A 16445-nucleotide genomic window follows, 5' to 3' on the forward strand; every position below is an offset into this window, starting at 1 on the left:
ACCACAAATCTACTCCCACGAGGGAAAGGCTAACTGGCCACAGAATTCATCCCTTCAGGAGCCACATTCCAAGGGTATCACCACAACACATGCTCCTTTGACTTAATAAACAAGGAATTTTTCATGTAACAGCTGATGACAACAGTCCATTCTTCCAATGATTTCCTTCCGAATTGAGAGGTTGGAGTTCTGTTAACAATGAAACCATGTGTAATTATGGGAAGAGGTTTTGCTGAAATGTTATAAATATTTATTAAGTGCTTACAGCGGGGACAGAACCGTGCTAGATGTCATCAGGGGATATACAAAGTTTAGAAGAGGACACAGTGCCTGCCCTTAGGGGGCTTACAGTCTGACAGAGGGATGATACAAACAAATAATTATAGTTTACAACATTGTATGATGAGCACTCTTAAAAAGTGTAAAACTGAGCATTCTCTGAAGTCAGAGGGGAAAGGTCATTGCCAGTGGTGAGGAGAATTAGAAGCTATCTTGGGGGGAAGTAGCAAAGGCTAGAAAGATGGGTAGGGGCCAGGATGTGTAGGAATTTAACAGGGCAAGAGGGGGAGAATGAAATGAACACACAAAGGAGAAGGTTTACATTCGAGAATAGGTATTTAATTTGCATATAGGCACAGTCTGTACCCCATAAGTCAATAAGCCTTAGTACACGAAGCAAAAACCTTCTGTCAAAATGTCAAGTATATATCAGATGTCAGAGGAGACATAATGCGCCTGGATATTAATAGTGTGCTTTCCAAGAGACACAAACTTTTTTTTTATCTAATGAACTACACATTCAAATCCATTGTAAAAGGGACCAAGGAGGGTGGTAGAATGATAAAATGCAAATGGTGCATATAAAAGTTCAATATAATTAATTTTCCTTGAGAGGATCAAATATGACAAATTCCTGCTTTGAGGTTGGACAGCTATGTCATACTACACGGTGACAGAAAGGACAAACAACATTCATAAATGATCCATCTGGTTATACTTTTAAAAAAAGAAAAAAACCAGATAACTGGTTTCTTGTTCAGTTCCACTCTGCTTTGGTTACAGGCCTTTGGTGACCTTTAATAAATGAAACTGTGATTGATTTCTGAACTGAAGAATGTTTGAATTAGTGTTTTATTTCGTACCAGGATGCAAGGTTCAACCAATATGTTCAAATGCTAATACTCACAATCATAGCATAAACTGTCACTTCAGCAATTTGTCTTCTTATTTGAGTCTAGATGGAAGGATAATTCATGACTTTGCTAATTGTTCTTCCCTGTTATGGACATCAGCCAGGATTCTTCTCTTCAGCTGTAACAGATTTCTATTTTTTTAAAAACATATTTCAACACTGAATAATTTCATATGGTAACATTTGCCATCAAAACAACTTTTATGTAACTAGTGTGTTGTTTTCCTGTTTAAGGCTAAACAGAAGAATAATTCATGACTTTGCTCATTGTTTTTACCTGTTATAGACATTAGCCAGGTTTTTTCTGCTTGGTTACAACAGCGCTCCATCCTTATAACCTATTTCGATAGAGTTGCAAAAATGATTAGATTACTGAGGTTGGATATATATGTATGCATACATACATCCCATATGTGACACATACATATATGCATATTATATGTGTATACATATATATATACATACACAATACACTTTATAATCACAGAAGAGATTTATTTGGTGATAGTAGGCCAACTTAGGCCAGATAAAAATCAAATAAAACCTTTATTTTGTAAAGAGTACGTTTATTTTGATCAATTTAGAAATGAAACCTATTTGAAAACTGTTTATCATAAAGTAGAAGAAATTACTCCTCAGAATTTTGAAAATTTCTAAAATCTTATCCAGCCAAGATTTTGTTTTATATAATTTAGTGACGGCTTTATGTGAAAAGGAGATAAGTATGTTCACTATACAAAACCAAACTGGATAATATTTTGTCTATTCCAAATTATTCAAAATAGAACAGTTTAGTTTTCTTTTAATAATAACTTTCAATTTTACAGAAATTCACCAAATAACAACCAGATGCTTTGTTGAATGGTGACTGAATAAAATTGTCCTCCAGCAATTCTAAGTAACCAAACTGAGTTATTTCACTGAAATACTAAGGGAAGGTGACAGTACTCTACTTCATGCCTTTTTATGTCAAAGAACATATCTGCTTTAGCAAGAGATGTGGCTCTGTGGTGAAACTGGATGTCTTATTTCATATCCAAAGGTATCCCTTAAATATAATCTCATGGCAATTGTGGGTATTTAGGTGGAAGCATGAGACTAGAGTTTGATTTCTGTCCATGTAATATATATTTTCCCTATATAGGCATTTGTAGTTTGGATCAAAAATATTTGTACATTTTTTTTTAATGTCTTCTATTTGGAAGTGAAGTGACAGTCCATACAATCAGAAACCAAAAGTGGTCCCACATCCTGATGGGATGGTCTATCCAAAGGGCTTAAGGGATATAAGTGTCAATCTATCTCACAGCTTACAAAGTTTCAGAAATGCCACAGAAATATGACAAGAACATAACAAGATGGTCCCAGTTTGGTCACTTAATGAAGGTATTATAAAGCATTCATTATATATGTCCTCTATTTCAGTTGGCTTCAAAATGGAGAAGAAAATCTTCAGGAACCTGTCTGAGGACACATTTCCTTTTCAGTGCACTCACAGCACTCTTGTTCAGATGTGGGGCACATCACATGAGGTGCATAACTGTGTAAGTATGATGTTGCACCCCATTTATTCCCTCACACAGCTCTTGCCCATCTTACCAGAACAGGGATTCCTAATTCACAGTATGTGAACTTTAAAAATAATTTTTATAACTATTTCATTGTAATTGTTTTCCTTTGTATTTTATGCATTTAAAAACATGATTCCGAGAGGGATCCATAGGCCCTACCAGGCTGTCATGGGGATCGATGACACAAGAAAAGGCTAAGAACCCCTCGGCTAGTGGACGTGAGCCAAACATGGAAAGGGAGAATGTAGTCAGCAATGGCACCAGCCTGGCCTGTGCAGATTCAGCAGATGCTACAATGTAAAAAAGCTTTTGGAAAGCAGCTACTGAATCACTGCATCCCTTTTACCTGCTTTGTAGGGTGGAAAGAATAGGACTGACCACTTAAGAGACTCCTGCTTCCTGTTTTTCTGTAATAATATGTATTTAACATGGTTAGAAAGGATGTGTATGGATACTGATTCATTTGGAACAGAGAACTAAAATGTGTCCAAATTTGCAATTCAGATGTAGATGTGAAATCGGGAGAAAAATGTGATGGGCACACAGTCAGTCCTTCCCTCACTGCTGGAGGCTCTCTGGCACTGCAGGGCAGAACTGACAGCTTACAGCCTGTCCTCCCATTCCATCATTATTTAGCCAGTAACTCAAGGATATGCCAGCCTCTATTTCATATTCTCATATGCTCAGTTTTATCCTTTTTTTATTTTTTTATTTTTGCAAGCAGCAAGAGTAGGTTTCTAGCCAAAAAAGGAGCAATCTGTTTTTTTTTCCTTCTCTACTGCAGACTTTGTGGTATTGTATGCAGCTGTCAGTTGTTAATTTCAAATTCTATATTATGCACAATTGATAAATGAACTATACAGTTGTGTGTTATTATGATCCAAAGAACGCCATGCTTCTTATCATGCATCAGGATGCGTTAGCCTCTTATTTCATACTATAAAGGACAAGCAATTTTTTTTTCTTTAAAGAAAAATAGAATATCTGTAAATGACCCTTCTCAGGTATAATGTCATCGTGCTAGTTAATTCAGAATTACTGAAGATGCTCCTGGAAAGGTCTTCAAAGATTGTAAATTGAGCTGCTAGTACTTATTTGATGTTTTGTTATGCAGTTATTTACAGAAATGGCCCTTGAGGTACAGAAAACGTGATGACATTCACTGCCACAAAAGGTGCATCCTCAATGGTAGCCCTTCCACTGGTCTTAAGAGACTGTGAGTGGAATTTATTGGACAGCTGTTAGCTCTAGTAACATAATTAAAGTGCAAATAAAGAGGAAAAAATCAAGCCCGAAAGATCAATTCTTCATTGTCAGCATTAATAAGTTTCTCAACTCTTAGAGATAAAGTCAGATGCAAAAGGCTAGGGTAACAACATCTTTCTCACTTTCTTTCCCTTTCCTTTGTAATTAAATGCAACAGCTGTCTCCCTAAAAAAAGAAGGGAGATAAATGATAACAAAGCCCCATTTCTTCACTAGCTGATAGTTTGGGGAAAGGTAATCTTAGCTATAACCTACATGACTTTCCCTATGGGCAAGAGGGATGCCTGGTGGGGCCTGTTACCCTAAATTCCCCTGCAGCTACTATAGGCCAAATACTGGAGGACTAGAAGTGTTGCATGCCCAGAGGGGATTCGACCTGCCATCATGCGGTAACACAGGGCTTTAAAAATATTACTCACAAGACCTTTTCTGGTCATATATCATAATCTTGGATCCACAAACAGTGTCCCTACCAGAACAGAATCCCAACATTAACCCCAGGAAATTACCAGGGTAGAAATACAGAAAACAAGCAGAGTTGATATTGAGCAAAGATGTGTTGTTTAAAGCAAATATTTGCATTAAAAAGTTTTAACATACCATTCCTGCAGTCTTCATTGTAGGAACTTATTGCCTTTTAGGCTTGATTAGCAGCTCCCCTAGTGGGGTTATGGGGCAAAGGAGGAAAGGAAGAGATCTCAGGGTGACAGTAGTCAAGGGCAGGGGTCTGAACTGACAGTAAAATCAGCCAGCAGCCAGAGCCCCTGATCCCAGAGAAGTCAAGCAGATGCCTGGGACTCAGGATAGTCCCTACTTTTATCTACCTGGGACCTGACCACTCCACAAAGAGAGAGTGGATGCTAAAGAAATGCACTGGACTTCCGCTTCTAGTGAGCAGCTCTCTGGGTCTAAGGGAAACTTATCTATAAAGTCAAGTTTATTTCACTTTTGTCCCCTGTGCTCCCCACCCCCACCTTTGTCATCTTGTATAGCTGCCCAAAGACTGAAAAGATGAATTCAGAACATTAGATTACTTAAAGATACATATTGATCCATACATTTGAAACAATGCACATGCTATGAAGCAGAAACAGTTTAGGGGCTGGGCAGCTCATACCCAAGGTGACTACATTTTGCTGTGAAGCTCTTACTGATTTGAAACTGAATGTAATGAAAGCATATATATCCTAAAGTTGGATTGGTAGATGTTTCCTGTTAAGTAACATGCCAGAGAAACATCATTATCACCATCATCATCTCTCTCTCTCTTTCTCTCTCTTTCTCTGCTCACATGCTCTTAATGGAACATGGTACAGTCAGATTTACCTCCTTGGCTATCCCCACGAAATTAGCAACCGCCACTCAGTGTGACGAAGGCCTTCTTTCTCTACTCCGGCCTTCCTTTAAAAAGAGGCAAATACTGCTCTAGCTTTGCAAAGTGACAACTTTGCCAGCCTCCTGCCCGAGTCTGAAGCATCGGCCTTGTACCCTAAACAGCTCTGTTCTCCTGGCTTGAGACAGAATTTCTGGAAGCCTCAGTTTTTGTCAGAGGAGAATGGAGCTTGAAATCCCATCCCTTCCCCACCCATTGTGCAGGTGTGGCAGGCACAGTTCGGTCTCTTCATGTGGACACTTTCCATAGATTCAGGGGCAAAGCGGGCTCTTCAGGCAGGAAGTCGAGGTTCAATCTTTAGTGACAGCTCATACAGCGTATCCTCATCTATGATGAGAGTTTTGTCCAGCAAGTACTGAGTGACCTGCGGTGAGGAGGGGAAACCCAGAACACATTTACTCAAATACTTGGAGAAACCAAATCTTTTTTTGAAAATCTAGTCCTTTCCTTCAGAATTGACTCAGTTTCTGAACTTGACCTTAGCAGCACCTTTGCCCCCGGCAGGTACGCCCCTTTTCTTCCCCCACTTTCTTTTTCTCTTTTATGCATTGTCTTTCCTCATTAGAATATAAGCCCCTTGAGGTCTTGTTTGTCTGTATTTCAGTCTTTCTCAGTAAAAACCTTTTAATTTGTACCTCATTCCTTTTGGTGAAAATTTGGAAGCTCACCAGCTATAGAAATCAGCTAAAAGAAATTCTCTCTTATATTAATAACCAACTGTTGCATTAGGACCAAGGTTTTCCCCCTTTTCTACTTCCTCAGTCAGAAATCAGCCCCTATAGGGCTTTGACGTGCAGGGCTGATAATATGAGGGAAAACTCAGATCTGTTCAAAAGGGAAAGGAATTTTAGTTTAGGTAAATTGATGGATTCTGGCTCATCATATTTTACTCCGACAGGTCTAGATAAAAGTGGATTACCCTTTTTGTCTAGACTACCTTAGATAGTGTGATATGGATATAGGTAAGTCTCTTTTTGACCAAGACTGAGTGATCAGAGTCATATCTTTCAGACCCTGATTAGAATAAGCCTACCTCTCATTATAATATTCATTATCTCATTACTTGTTAACCAATCAGAGTTTATTTCCACCTTAGGAACACTCACTCTTCCAAGGGCATATAAGCATTGAATGGGTTCCATGAGGGATCTTTGGCATTTGAGAGTGCTAATGATCCTTTTATTAATTATATATTTGTACAATTAATAAAATGATTAATTACCCAGAAACTATGTCTCTCAAACTTTTTATACATCACACAGCCAAGGTAGGCTATGAAATATTTCTGAAGTTGTTTCATTTCTACACAATATAAAAGAGAATGAAAGGATAAATACTTTGCTGGGATGGCTGGACTTTGAGGCAAATATATAAAAGGTTAAAATGCATGTACAGGCCAAGTATGATGGCATTTCAACTTCAAGTGTTTGCGAATGAATACCTCATTGATGCAGGCACAAGGTGAATAAGTCTATGGGATTTGCTTAGAGGAATGCAGCCTTTTTGTTATGTTACAGAACATCTCCTGGCATCTAGCACTATCTTATGGAAGAAGGCCCTTTGAGGTGCAAAAGTCAGTCAATGTCTTCTGGAGCTGGGGCTTAGCTTTAAGTACAGTCTCTGTGATGAGCATGACATATATGTCAGTACCATATTACCTTTGGCTGGTGGTCTATCCTGTAGGAAGTCTGCTGGAATTGGCGTATCTCCCTGATAATGTGTGATATCTAGCAAAGAAATAAAAGGCAAGTAAAGGAACTTTATATTTTACTTTTTTTTACAAATTCTGGGTGGAAAAACACCCCTTTGTCTGTGGCTGCCTTTCCAGAGCAGTCAGATATCCCATTTACCAAGATGGTGGAGGCCAGTGGGCTGTGCCCCTTTTGCACTCTATACCCCATGTTTTCGTCTTCTTTACTGATCTATACACCTTCAACATGATTGTATGACATCTGTCTCAGGCAAAGAGCTGGCACAGATATACAGCACAAGCTCTAGATGGGAAAGGATGCCTGGGAAACAGCAGACTCTGAGAACCATTCTTCATATGCTCCTTGTTTTCATTTCTATATTCCCTCCAAATTGGTGTTCTTCTGTCACTAGAGTAACTGCATTATTTTAGATTTTTTCAGTGGTAATTCTGCTCAAGGGACCAACTGTGTTTTGTTCCCCTAGCAGTGAGTGAGGATGGGGGCATGATCCCATGACCAAAGTTGTAAAGCATCACAGAGATTTCTATAGTATTGGCAGAAATATGGTGGGAAGAGGGACCTAGGAAACCTGTACAGATAGATGGAAATAGGAAGTCAGTAGCCAGTTTGAGTTCATGGAAAGTAACAGATAGACAGGTAGGCTATACACTAATTATTCAATTGTTCAGTTGTTTAATCATGTCTGACTCTTCCTGACCCCATGGACCACAGTATGCTAATACTGTCCTAGGGGTTTTCTTGGCAAAGATAATGGACTGGTTGGCCATTTCCTTCTCCAGTGGATTAAGGCAAACTGCAGTTAAGTGACTTGCCTAGGGTCACACAGCTAGTGTCCGAGGCCAGATTTGAACTTAGGTCTTCCTGATTCCAGGCCTAGGGCTCTATCTACTGAGCCACCTACCTGCCTATATATAAATTAGATGTAATCAAAGACAAGACTGCAAAAATAGTACCTGGAAAGGGTCAGTGGCTAGGGGGCATTTCTCCGTATTTCATGAGGGGTTCCAGCCATGCCCATTTCACTTACAACTCAGTTCACTCCTTGACATCCACCTTATCCCTGCGTGGGTGGGTAGGAGGTGGTACTATCCTCTTCTTTCCCCTGCCCTTCCCACTTTACAGTTCCCTTTTATGTGCTATCTTTCCCATTCAACCATAAGCTCCTTAAATTTTTGGAGACTGCTAAGTGGCTTAGTGAATAGAGCACTGGGCCTGGAGTCAGGATAGACTTGAATTCAAACAGGCCTCAGATACTTAGTGGCTGTGTGACCTTGGCTAGTCATGTAACCTGGTTGTCTCAGTTTCCTCATTTGTAAAGTGGGGATAATAATAGCACCTGCCTCCCAGGGTTCTTGTGAGGGATCAAATAAGATAGATAATAATTGTAAAGTCCTTAGTAGAGTGCCTGGCACATAGTAGGTCCTATATTCATGTCAGCTATTTTAGCTCTTTTTTTTGAGGATAAGCAATGTCTTATTTATTGCTTTTTGTATCCCTAGGACTTGCCACAATGCCTGGCATATGGTAAGCACCTTAATAAACCCTGTCTGTCTGTCTATATTTCTAACTTAGGATGCCAAAGATCTAAGAGAGTACTGGATAACAGAGAAGGCAAAGGAGAGATGGGAGCTTAAACAAAGAGTCTTTGAAATCTGCCAAACTCACTAAGACAAATAAGCCAGGATGTGTGTGTGTGTCTGTGTGTGTGTGTGTGTATACACACACACACAGAGGGTATACACAACTAAGCTCCGCTGCCAGCTACATGGGAAGGCACATGTGTCCAGAGGAAGCCAATACTGGGGTTTTCATTCTCCCTGGACCACTAGCTTTGGCAGCTAGGGGGCGCCATAGTACACAGAGCTCTGGGCCTGAAGTCTGGAAGACTTCTCAAGTTCAAATCTGGTCTCAGATACTTACTATCTGTGTGACCCTGGGCAAATGACTTTACCCTTTTTGCCTCAGGTTCCTCATCTGTAAAATGGGCACACATTGGAGAAGGAAATGGCAAACCACTCTAGTATCTTTGCCGAGAAAATCCCAAAGGGGGTCACAAAGAGTCGGGCACAACTGAAATAAATAAACAACAACAACATCGTCCCTGTCAAATTCTTTACAACTCCTCCAGCTAAAGGAATCAGCTTGAAGATGCTCAGGTTTCTACCATCCCAGAAATCAAAGGCAAATGGCATTTTTATTATCTTCAACTTTTATCCAATACCATTATAAACTCTACTGAGAAATTCTGAGTGTTAGTAAAAGCACTTTTTTTTAAGTACTAAGAAATCATGTGTGAATTTTTTTTAAAGCCATTCACTTACCATTCTCATTTTTGAAAAATTGACAAGGCCTTCCTCAGTAAAGTTTGGTGTTCCTTCTTCAATAAAAGCCAGATCAGTTAGGTACATTCCAAGATAAGGGACTGCAGGGGGGTTACAATTGCTGGGGGCAGAAAAGGAGAGTTCAGCATCACTATTAATTATTTAGCACTTTTATTTCATTCTATAGTCAACAAAAATGGTATTTTCCACGATAATAAATCACCAACATTTATATATCACTTTAAGTCTTGCAAAGCACTCCATGTACATTCTCATTTGATTCTCATAACAACCCTGTAATTTAAGCACTATAGGTATCATGCTCATTTCATAGATGAGAAAACTAAAGGGTAGAGAGAGCTTGAGGGACTTGTCCATAGTCACACAACTAGTAATTATCAGAGGCAGGATTGAACCTAGCTCTTCCTGACTGAGCCTAGCCCTCCATTAGGCCCTCTTCATTCAAGGAAACTCTCTGAAAACTTCTATAAGACTAGTTATAGCCCATACCTTAATACAGAAAAATCAACAGCCATCGGGGAATCATCAAGTTTATTGGACCTCTTGCATCACAGGCCACATGCTTTGCTTTCCCTCCCCCTCTTTTAGTGATCATTTAAATGGTCTTTAGATGGTATAGAGATCTATTGCCCCACCTTTGGTCAGAATTTACTTTCTTTACGCTTTTTAGGGGACAAACCTAACACTGGCTTTTCCTTTTATTAATCATTCTTCTTCTTTAAATGGATAGATTTCATTGCTAGAGAGATGTCCCAGATAACTTAACTCCCTCTACCAATGCAGGTTGTCACCTTCTCTGCAATTTACAATCTCTTAGAAATTTGCCTATAGCCCTAAGAGACTTGGCCAGGGTCACAAAGACAGTATGTGCCAGAAGCAGGACTCAAACCTAAGCTTTCTTGGCTATGAAGTCAGCTCTCTGTTCCCTACACCATGCTGCCTCTCACTTCTTATCTCTGACATTGTCCAGAGTCATCAAATAGTCCTGAGTTCTGTCTCTAATTCTGTGACCTTGACCAAATCTTAATATTCCCAAGCCTCAGTTTTCCTATTTGTTAACTAGGGTCAGACTTGGTGGCTCTAAAGCATCTTCCAGTTTTATAATTCTGTAATCTATGATAGCTATGGTTTGTTTTCAGTCAGAGGGGGATGAATGGCCCAATCAGGGAGGGCGGCAGGTCAGAGGAGGAGGGTGGGATCCTTCCTCTGTTCTCTGTAGCCAGCCTGTCCTTCTCTGGAGCTCCAGTCCCATATCACCAGCTGTTATCTGACATTTGGCACCAGGCAGCTTGGAGGTGTCTCAAATTTGGCATATCCATAACAGAATTCATTCTCTTTTCTACCAAACCCACCCTTCTTCTAAACTCCTCTATTTCTGCTGAGAACATTACCATCCCTCTCTACTCATCCAGATTTACAACCTCAGCATTATCCGTGCCTCTTACCCTCTCGTTCTGCACAGACAATCAGTTGTCAGATCTTGTTTCTACTTTGATAACATCTCACAATATAGCAGTGCCACCACCCTGACTCAGGCCCTATGACCTCTTGCCTGGACTATTGCATTAACCACCTAAATGATCCTCCAGCCTCAGGTCTCTCCATACGCCAATCTACTCCTCCACACAGTGATTTTCCTAAAGCATAGGTCTGACCATGTCTCAGCCTTCCTCAATAAACTTAAATGGCTTTCTATAACCTCTAGGAAAAAATATATACACTCTGTTTTAAAGCCTTTGTTGTTGTTGCTTTTTTTTTTTACAACTTGGCGCAAAACTATCTTTTCAATCTTAATATATGTTGCTTCCATTCCTACATGCTACAGTCCAGCTAAACTGTCTTCTTGCTGTTCCTTCACATATAAAACACAATCTTCTGTCTGGAAGCCTTTGCAATATTGTAATGCAACTCCTTCCCACCCCCAACCTCTTCCTCTTTGAAACCCTTATTTTCTTCAAAACTCAACTTATAGGGGTCTTTTGGCATTAAGTCTTTCCTAATGCTTCCAGCTTCTGGTGCCCCCCTTAACCTAATTAATTTGTGTTTATTTTGTTACATTTTGTCTATAGTCACATATGTAAATGTTGCCTCCTTCAAAAGAATGTAAGCTTTTTGGGGGCAGAGACTGCTAAGTTTTTGCCTTTAAGTCTCCAAGACAGGACACAGTACTTGGGATGTAAGTTACTTACTAAGATACTTTACATTGATTGTACAGGTAGGAAAAATGAGAAGAAACCTGGGATCAGTTCAGTGAAACTTGAAATCCGTGAACTAAAAACAAATTCCACTGAGCTAGATTGTTTTAGTTGAAAACCACATAAAGTTATTTTTAACAATCATTTTGAAAGGAAAACTAAAGCCAGCTCTCATTCTTAATATGTGATGTGTTTCTGTACTCTGTGGATAATTTTACTGATTAAGAAAACATACTTTTTGAGTGTTTCTCTGAGATTTTTAAATCTTCCTTCTGAAGACACAATCTTCTGAAGTTTGTCCATAAGAGCTTTTGTCTAGAAAGAAAAATATTAACATCCCATAAATCCTTCTGCAGCAGTTATTTCCAGAGCATGAGTTGCCAAATGACAGAAAACACAGAAGGTTCATCTATTTCAGAAAGAAGCAGGCATGCAACAGTGGTACCATGAATGACTCAAACAAGGGTCACAGTGTGGTATTACTCACACTGTCTGGGAACAAGAGCATATAGAGAGACAATTACCTTAAAGAGAGAGGGGGAAGGGAGTAGGCAATTGGAATTGTAACATAGGAAATATGGTTTTCTGATGAGCTGAAATGCTTATAGGAGTTCTAGAGAGAACATGGGATTCAGAGCTGTAAAGGGCCTGAGAGGTCATATGGTTATAGATTTAGAGATTAAAGGGACCAAAGAGGGAGGTAGGCGGCATAGTGGATAGAGTGCTACCCTGGAGTCAGAAGGACCTGAGTTCAAATGTGGTCTCAGACACTTACTACCTGTGTGATCCTGGACAAGTCACTTAACTTTTTGTTTGCCTCAGTTTCCTCATCTGTGAAATGAGTTGGAGAAAGAAATGGAAAATTACTCCAGTATCTCTGCCAAGAAAACCCCAAATGGGATTACAAAATGTACATGACTAAATCAACATAACAACAACAAAAAGATGACAATGAATGCAGGTCCCACCTTTTATAGATGAAGAAACTGAGGCTTAGAGAGAGATCAAGTGACTTGCGTAGGAGTTACTAAGCAGCTGAGTTAGAATTTGAACTCGGATCTTCCTGACTCAAAGTTCAGTAGATTTTTCAAGATGAACCATTTGAAGCATGTCACGCTTAACTATTTTTGTATCCTCAGTGCCCTGCACATGGTAGCTGTTTCATATTGTTGAATACAGATCAAGTTATTTCAGAACTGTAATCACTTATGATGTTGTTCAGTTGTTTTCAGTTGTGTCCAACTCTTTGTGATCTCATTTGGGGCTTTCTTGGCAAAGATAACTGGAGCAGTTTTCCATTTCCTTCTCCAGCTCATTTTAGGGATGAGGAAACTGAGGCAAACAGGGTTAAGTGACTTGCCCAGGGTCACCCAGCAAGTGTCTGAGGCCAGAGTAGAACTCTGGAAGTTGAGTCTTCCTGACCCCAGGTCCAGTGCTCTATCCACTATGCCACTCAGCTGCCCTGTGATCACTTATATTCATCAACAAACTGTAACCTGTTGTATGTTTCTATACATTATCATGGCATCTGATATAGGACAAGCATTTTCATCTATATTTTGCAGAAAAAGCTAGAAGAGAGTTCTCTGAACCAATGTGAACCCATTCTAAAACAGTTAACATTTGGAAATCCTGATAGGCATCTCACTAGTCCCAAGCCTAGCTTCTGTCAATGGCAGCTCTAAGGGGATGTACCAACCTTGCAAATGAACTGCTGCTGCTCATTTTATTTAATGACCAAACTTGCCTGGAGCACCTTCAGAATTTCAAGCAATGTATTCAATAATGTTCTTGTTAGGAGGCCAGGGCCCATGTGCAGTTTCTCTTTATCTCCCCAGGCACCTGCATAGTAATAGTTGGTGGAATCTGATTTTGTCAGATTCTCCTTCCTCATCACCTGAAGCGCCTTGAGCCACCTCTGCCTTTTCCTCCAAGGTACAGCTCAGTCATTACCTTCTGCATGAAGCCTTTCCTGACCCCAGCTGTTACTGCCTCCTTCTCCAATCATCTTGTACCTATTCTCTTTAGACCTATTCTATACTTATATAATGTTGTCTCTCCCATAAGTACATATGTTCCAGGTGAATAGGATTGTTTCATTCACTGCATTTCTATTCCCAGCACCTGGCACATAGTAGGTGCTTAATAAATTTATTATTAATAAATTATTGATTTTATTACTAATTATTAGTATTATTACTTAATGATTACTATTGTTAATAAATACTTGGTGATAGATTGAATTTATATAAAATTAAGAACCAGCAATTTTATGTACTTACACATCAGCCATACTTTAAATCAACTCTATGGTAAACTCCATGAGGACTAGAACCATGTTTTAATAAAAATATATGTGTGTGTCATGTCTGTGTGTGTGTGTGTATATATATAAACCCATAATATCTGTGTATATCTACATATATATATATATATATATATATATATATAGTATGTGTATACTTTATAAAAGTATACTTTATGTGTAAGTATATATTTTTAAATTTCCCCAAAGTTCCTTTCACAAGGAAAGTGTTGATCAAATATTTGTTGAATTTGAATGAATTGCATTTTTTGGAGCTATGCTCAAAGGGCTATAAACTATGCATACCCTTTGATCCAGCAATACCACTGCTAGTCTATACCCCAAAGAGACTTTTTTAAAAAGGGAAAAAGACTTATTTGTACAAAAATATTGATAGCAGCTCTTTTTGTGGTAGCTAAAGATTGGAAATTGAGGGGATGTCCATCAATAGGGGAATGGCTGAACAAACTGTGGTATACGACTGTAATGGAATATAATGCTATAAGAAATGATAAGCAGGATGACTTCAGAAAAACCTGGAAAGACTTACATGAACTTATGCAAAGTGAAGGGAACAGAAGCAGGAGAATGTTGTACACAGTAATAGCAATACTGTACAATGAAGAATTGTAAATGACTTAGCTATTCTCAGCAATGATGATGATCCAAGACAATCCCAAATGTTACCCGTATCCAGAAAAAGAACTGATGTTATCTGAATATGGACTGAAGCATACTATTTTTCACTTTCTTTTGTTCAACTCTTCTTGCACAAGATGACTAATACGGAAATGTTTTACATGATTACATTCATATAACCTGTTGTTTACCATCTCAGGGAGGGGGGAGGGAAGGAAAAAAGGAATAGAATTTGAAACTTAAAATAAAAAAAACAAATGTTAAAAATTGTTTCTTACATGTAATTGGGGGTGAAATAAAATATTATTTAAAAAAGTAAAATAAATTGCTCTACTGACAAAGTTTGATAGTATTCTTAAAGAAGACTGTGAAATGCTGGAATAGGAGCTAGAAAAAAGGGATGAAAATTACCATTAAAAAGCAATAATGAGACTTTGGGATCAGACTAGCAAAGCTATGAGATAAAGAGGGAAAAAAAACTGAGGCCATCTCTATTTACTCAATGACATTTCCTCTCTCTCCCCTTGGAGTATTCCAATCTCAATTTTAGGAGGAAGTGAGATGTACTGCTGCTGGCTTGGATTCTTATTACTTCATTGTATTTAATAAAGAACCAGACTGGAAGAAGACTAATGAAGATGGTGGAGCAGCCCAGTTCTCTCCACAGCTTCTCTAGCAATGATCTAAGAAGAACACAGGACTTAGTAGTGACTGGGATATAGGAGAAACTATAGCAGCTTATTTTTCCAGTACAACCTATAGGCAAGTGACTAGGATAGAAACAAAGGAAGAGGGATGAGCTAGGATCAAAGACCCTGGCTAGATTTCTGAGTCAGGCCAGCAGTGCAGAGTTGACCAAGGCCTTCCCCCCCGCCCCAGCCAGACCAGTAGTGAAGAGGTTTCCTAGAGGGGCCGGGACCACAGATGCAGCCCTCCAGAGGTGCTGGCCAGGCAAGCAACTCCTGAACACTGGAAGAATGAGTTGTTGTTGTTGTTGTTTTTAAAGAGCTATTATGAGGCCCAGGATGCCCAAGTCACAAACCCAAAAGAGAAAAATAACTCCAAAACACTTATAAATAGCCTTAAAGAAAAACATTGTCCACAAGATCAATTAGAATCCCTAGAAGAAATAATGCAAGTGTCAAAAATGAGTTTTAAAATTGAATCAATAAAATGAGAGAGATTGAGGAAATAATTGACAAAGAAATAAAAGCTACAGAGATTTAAAAGGGGAATTAACAGCTTAGCATGGGAAGAATAAAAGCTAACATAAGTAACATACTCCCTGAAAATTCAAATGGACCAAAGAGAAGTTAATGATGCTACAAAATAATAAGAAATATTTAAAAAGTCAAAAAACTTAGAACCTCTCACCCCCAAAATAAGTTATCTTTTATTTAAAAAGAACTGACCTAGAAAATAAATCAAGGAGAGATAATTTAAGAATCACTGGACTACCTGAAAAAAAAAAGCCTGGATATTACATATCAAGAAATTACAAAAGAAAATTGCCTAGATATTAGAACCAGGGGCACTGGTCACTACCTGAAAGACACCCCCAAATGAATAGTCCTATGAATATCATGGCCAAAATCCAGAGCTTCCAAGTCAAAGCAGCTTGGAAAAAAAAGTTCAAGTAGCAAGGAACCATAACAGTTGGGATCACACAAAAATGAACAGCTACCACTATTAAGGAGCACACAATATGATATTCCAAAAGGCAAAAGATATAGGTTTGCAACTGAGAGTAACCTACCCAACAAAAAGGAGTATAATCCTACAGGGGGAAAATGAATGTAAGAACTTCCCAGCATCCCTGATGGAAAGATCA

The 16445-nt window shown here is 38.9% G+C and overlaps 1 protein-coding gene across 3 annotated transcripts in view; it reads right to left on the minus strand.

Annotated features, from left to right (window-relative positions):
- Positions 1–596: 596 nt before the first annotated feature.
- Positions 597–16445, minus strand: part of RASGRF2 (Ras protein specific guanine nucleotide releasing factor 2) — a 324254-nt gene continuing 308405 nt past the window's right edge. For all 3 annotated transcript variants that reach the window (XM_021007670.2, XM_021007654.2, XM_078153147.1), the window contains 4 exons: positions 11906–11985; positions 9455–9575; positions 7080–7148; positions 597–5785 (listed from right to left, as the gene is read on the minus strand). In XM_021007670.2, coding sequence (XP_020863329.1) covers positions 5693–5785; positions 7080–7148; positions 9455–9575; positions 11906–11985 — 363 coding nt within the window. In that variant the 3' untranslated portion in view covers positions 597–5692. The remainder of the gene's footprint in view (positions 5786–7079; positions 7149–9454; positions 9576–11905; positions 11986–16445) is intronic.

Source organism: Phascolarctos cinereus, unplaced genomic scaffold, assembly GCF_003287225.1.
Source record: "Phascolarctos cinereus isolate Bilbo 61053 unplaced genomic scaffold, phaCin_HiC Scaffold_4;HRSCAF=312, whole genome shotgun sequence".
Classification (NCBI taxonomy): domain Eukaryota; kingdom Metazoa; phylum Chordata; class Mammalia; order Diprotodontia; family Phascolarctidae; genus Phascolarctos; species Phascolarctos cinereus.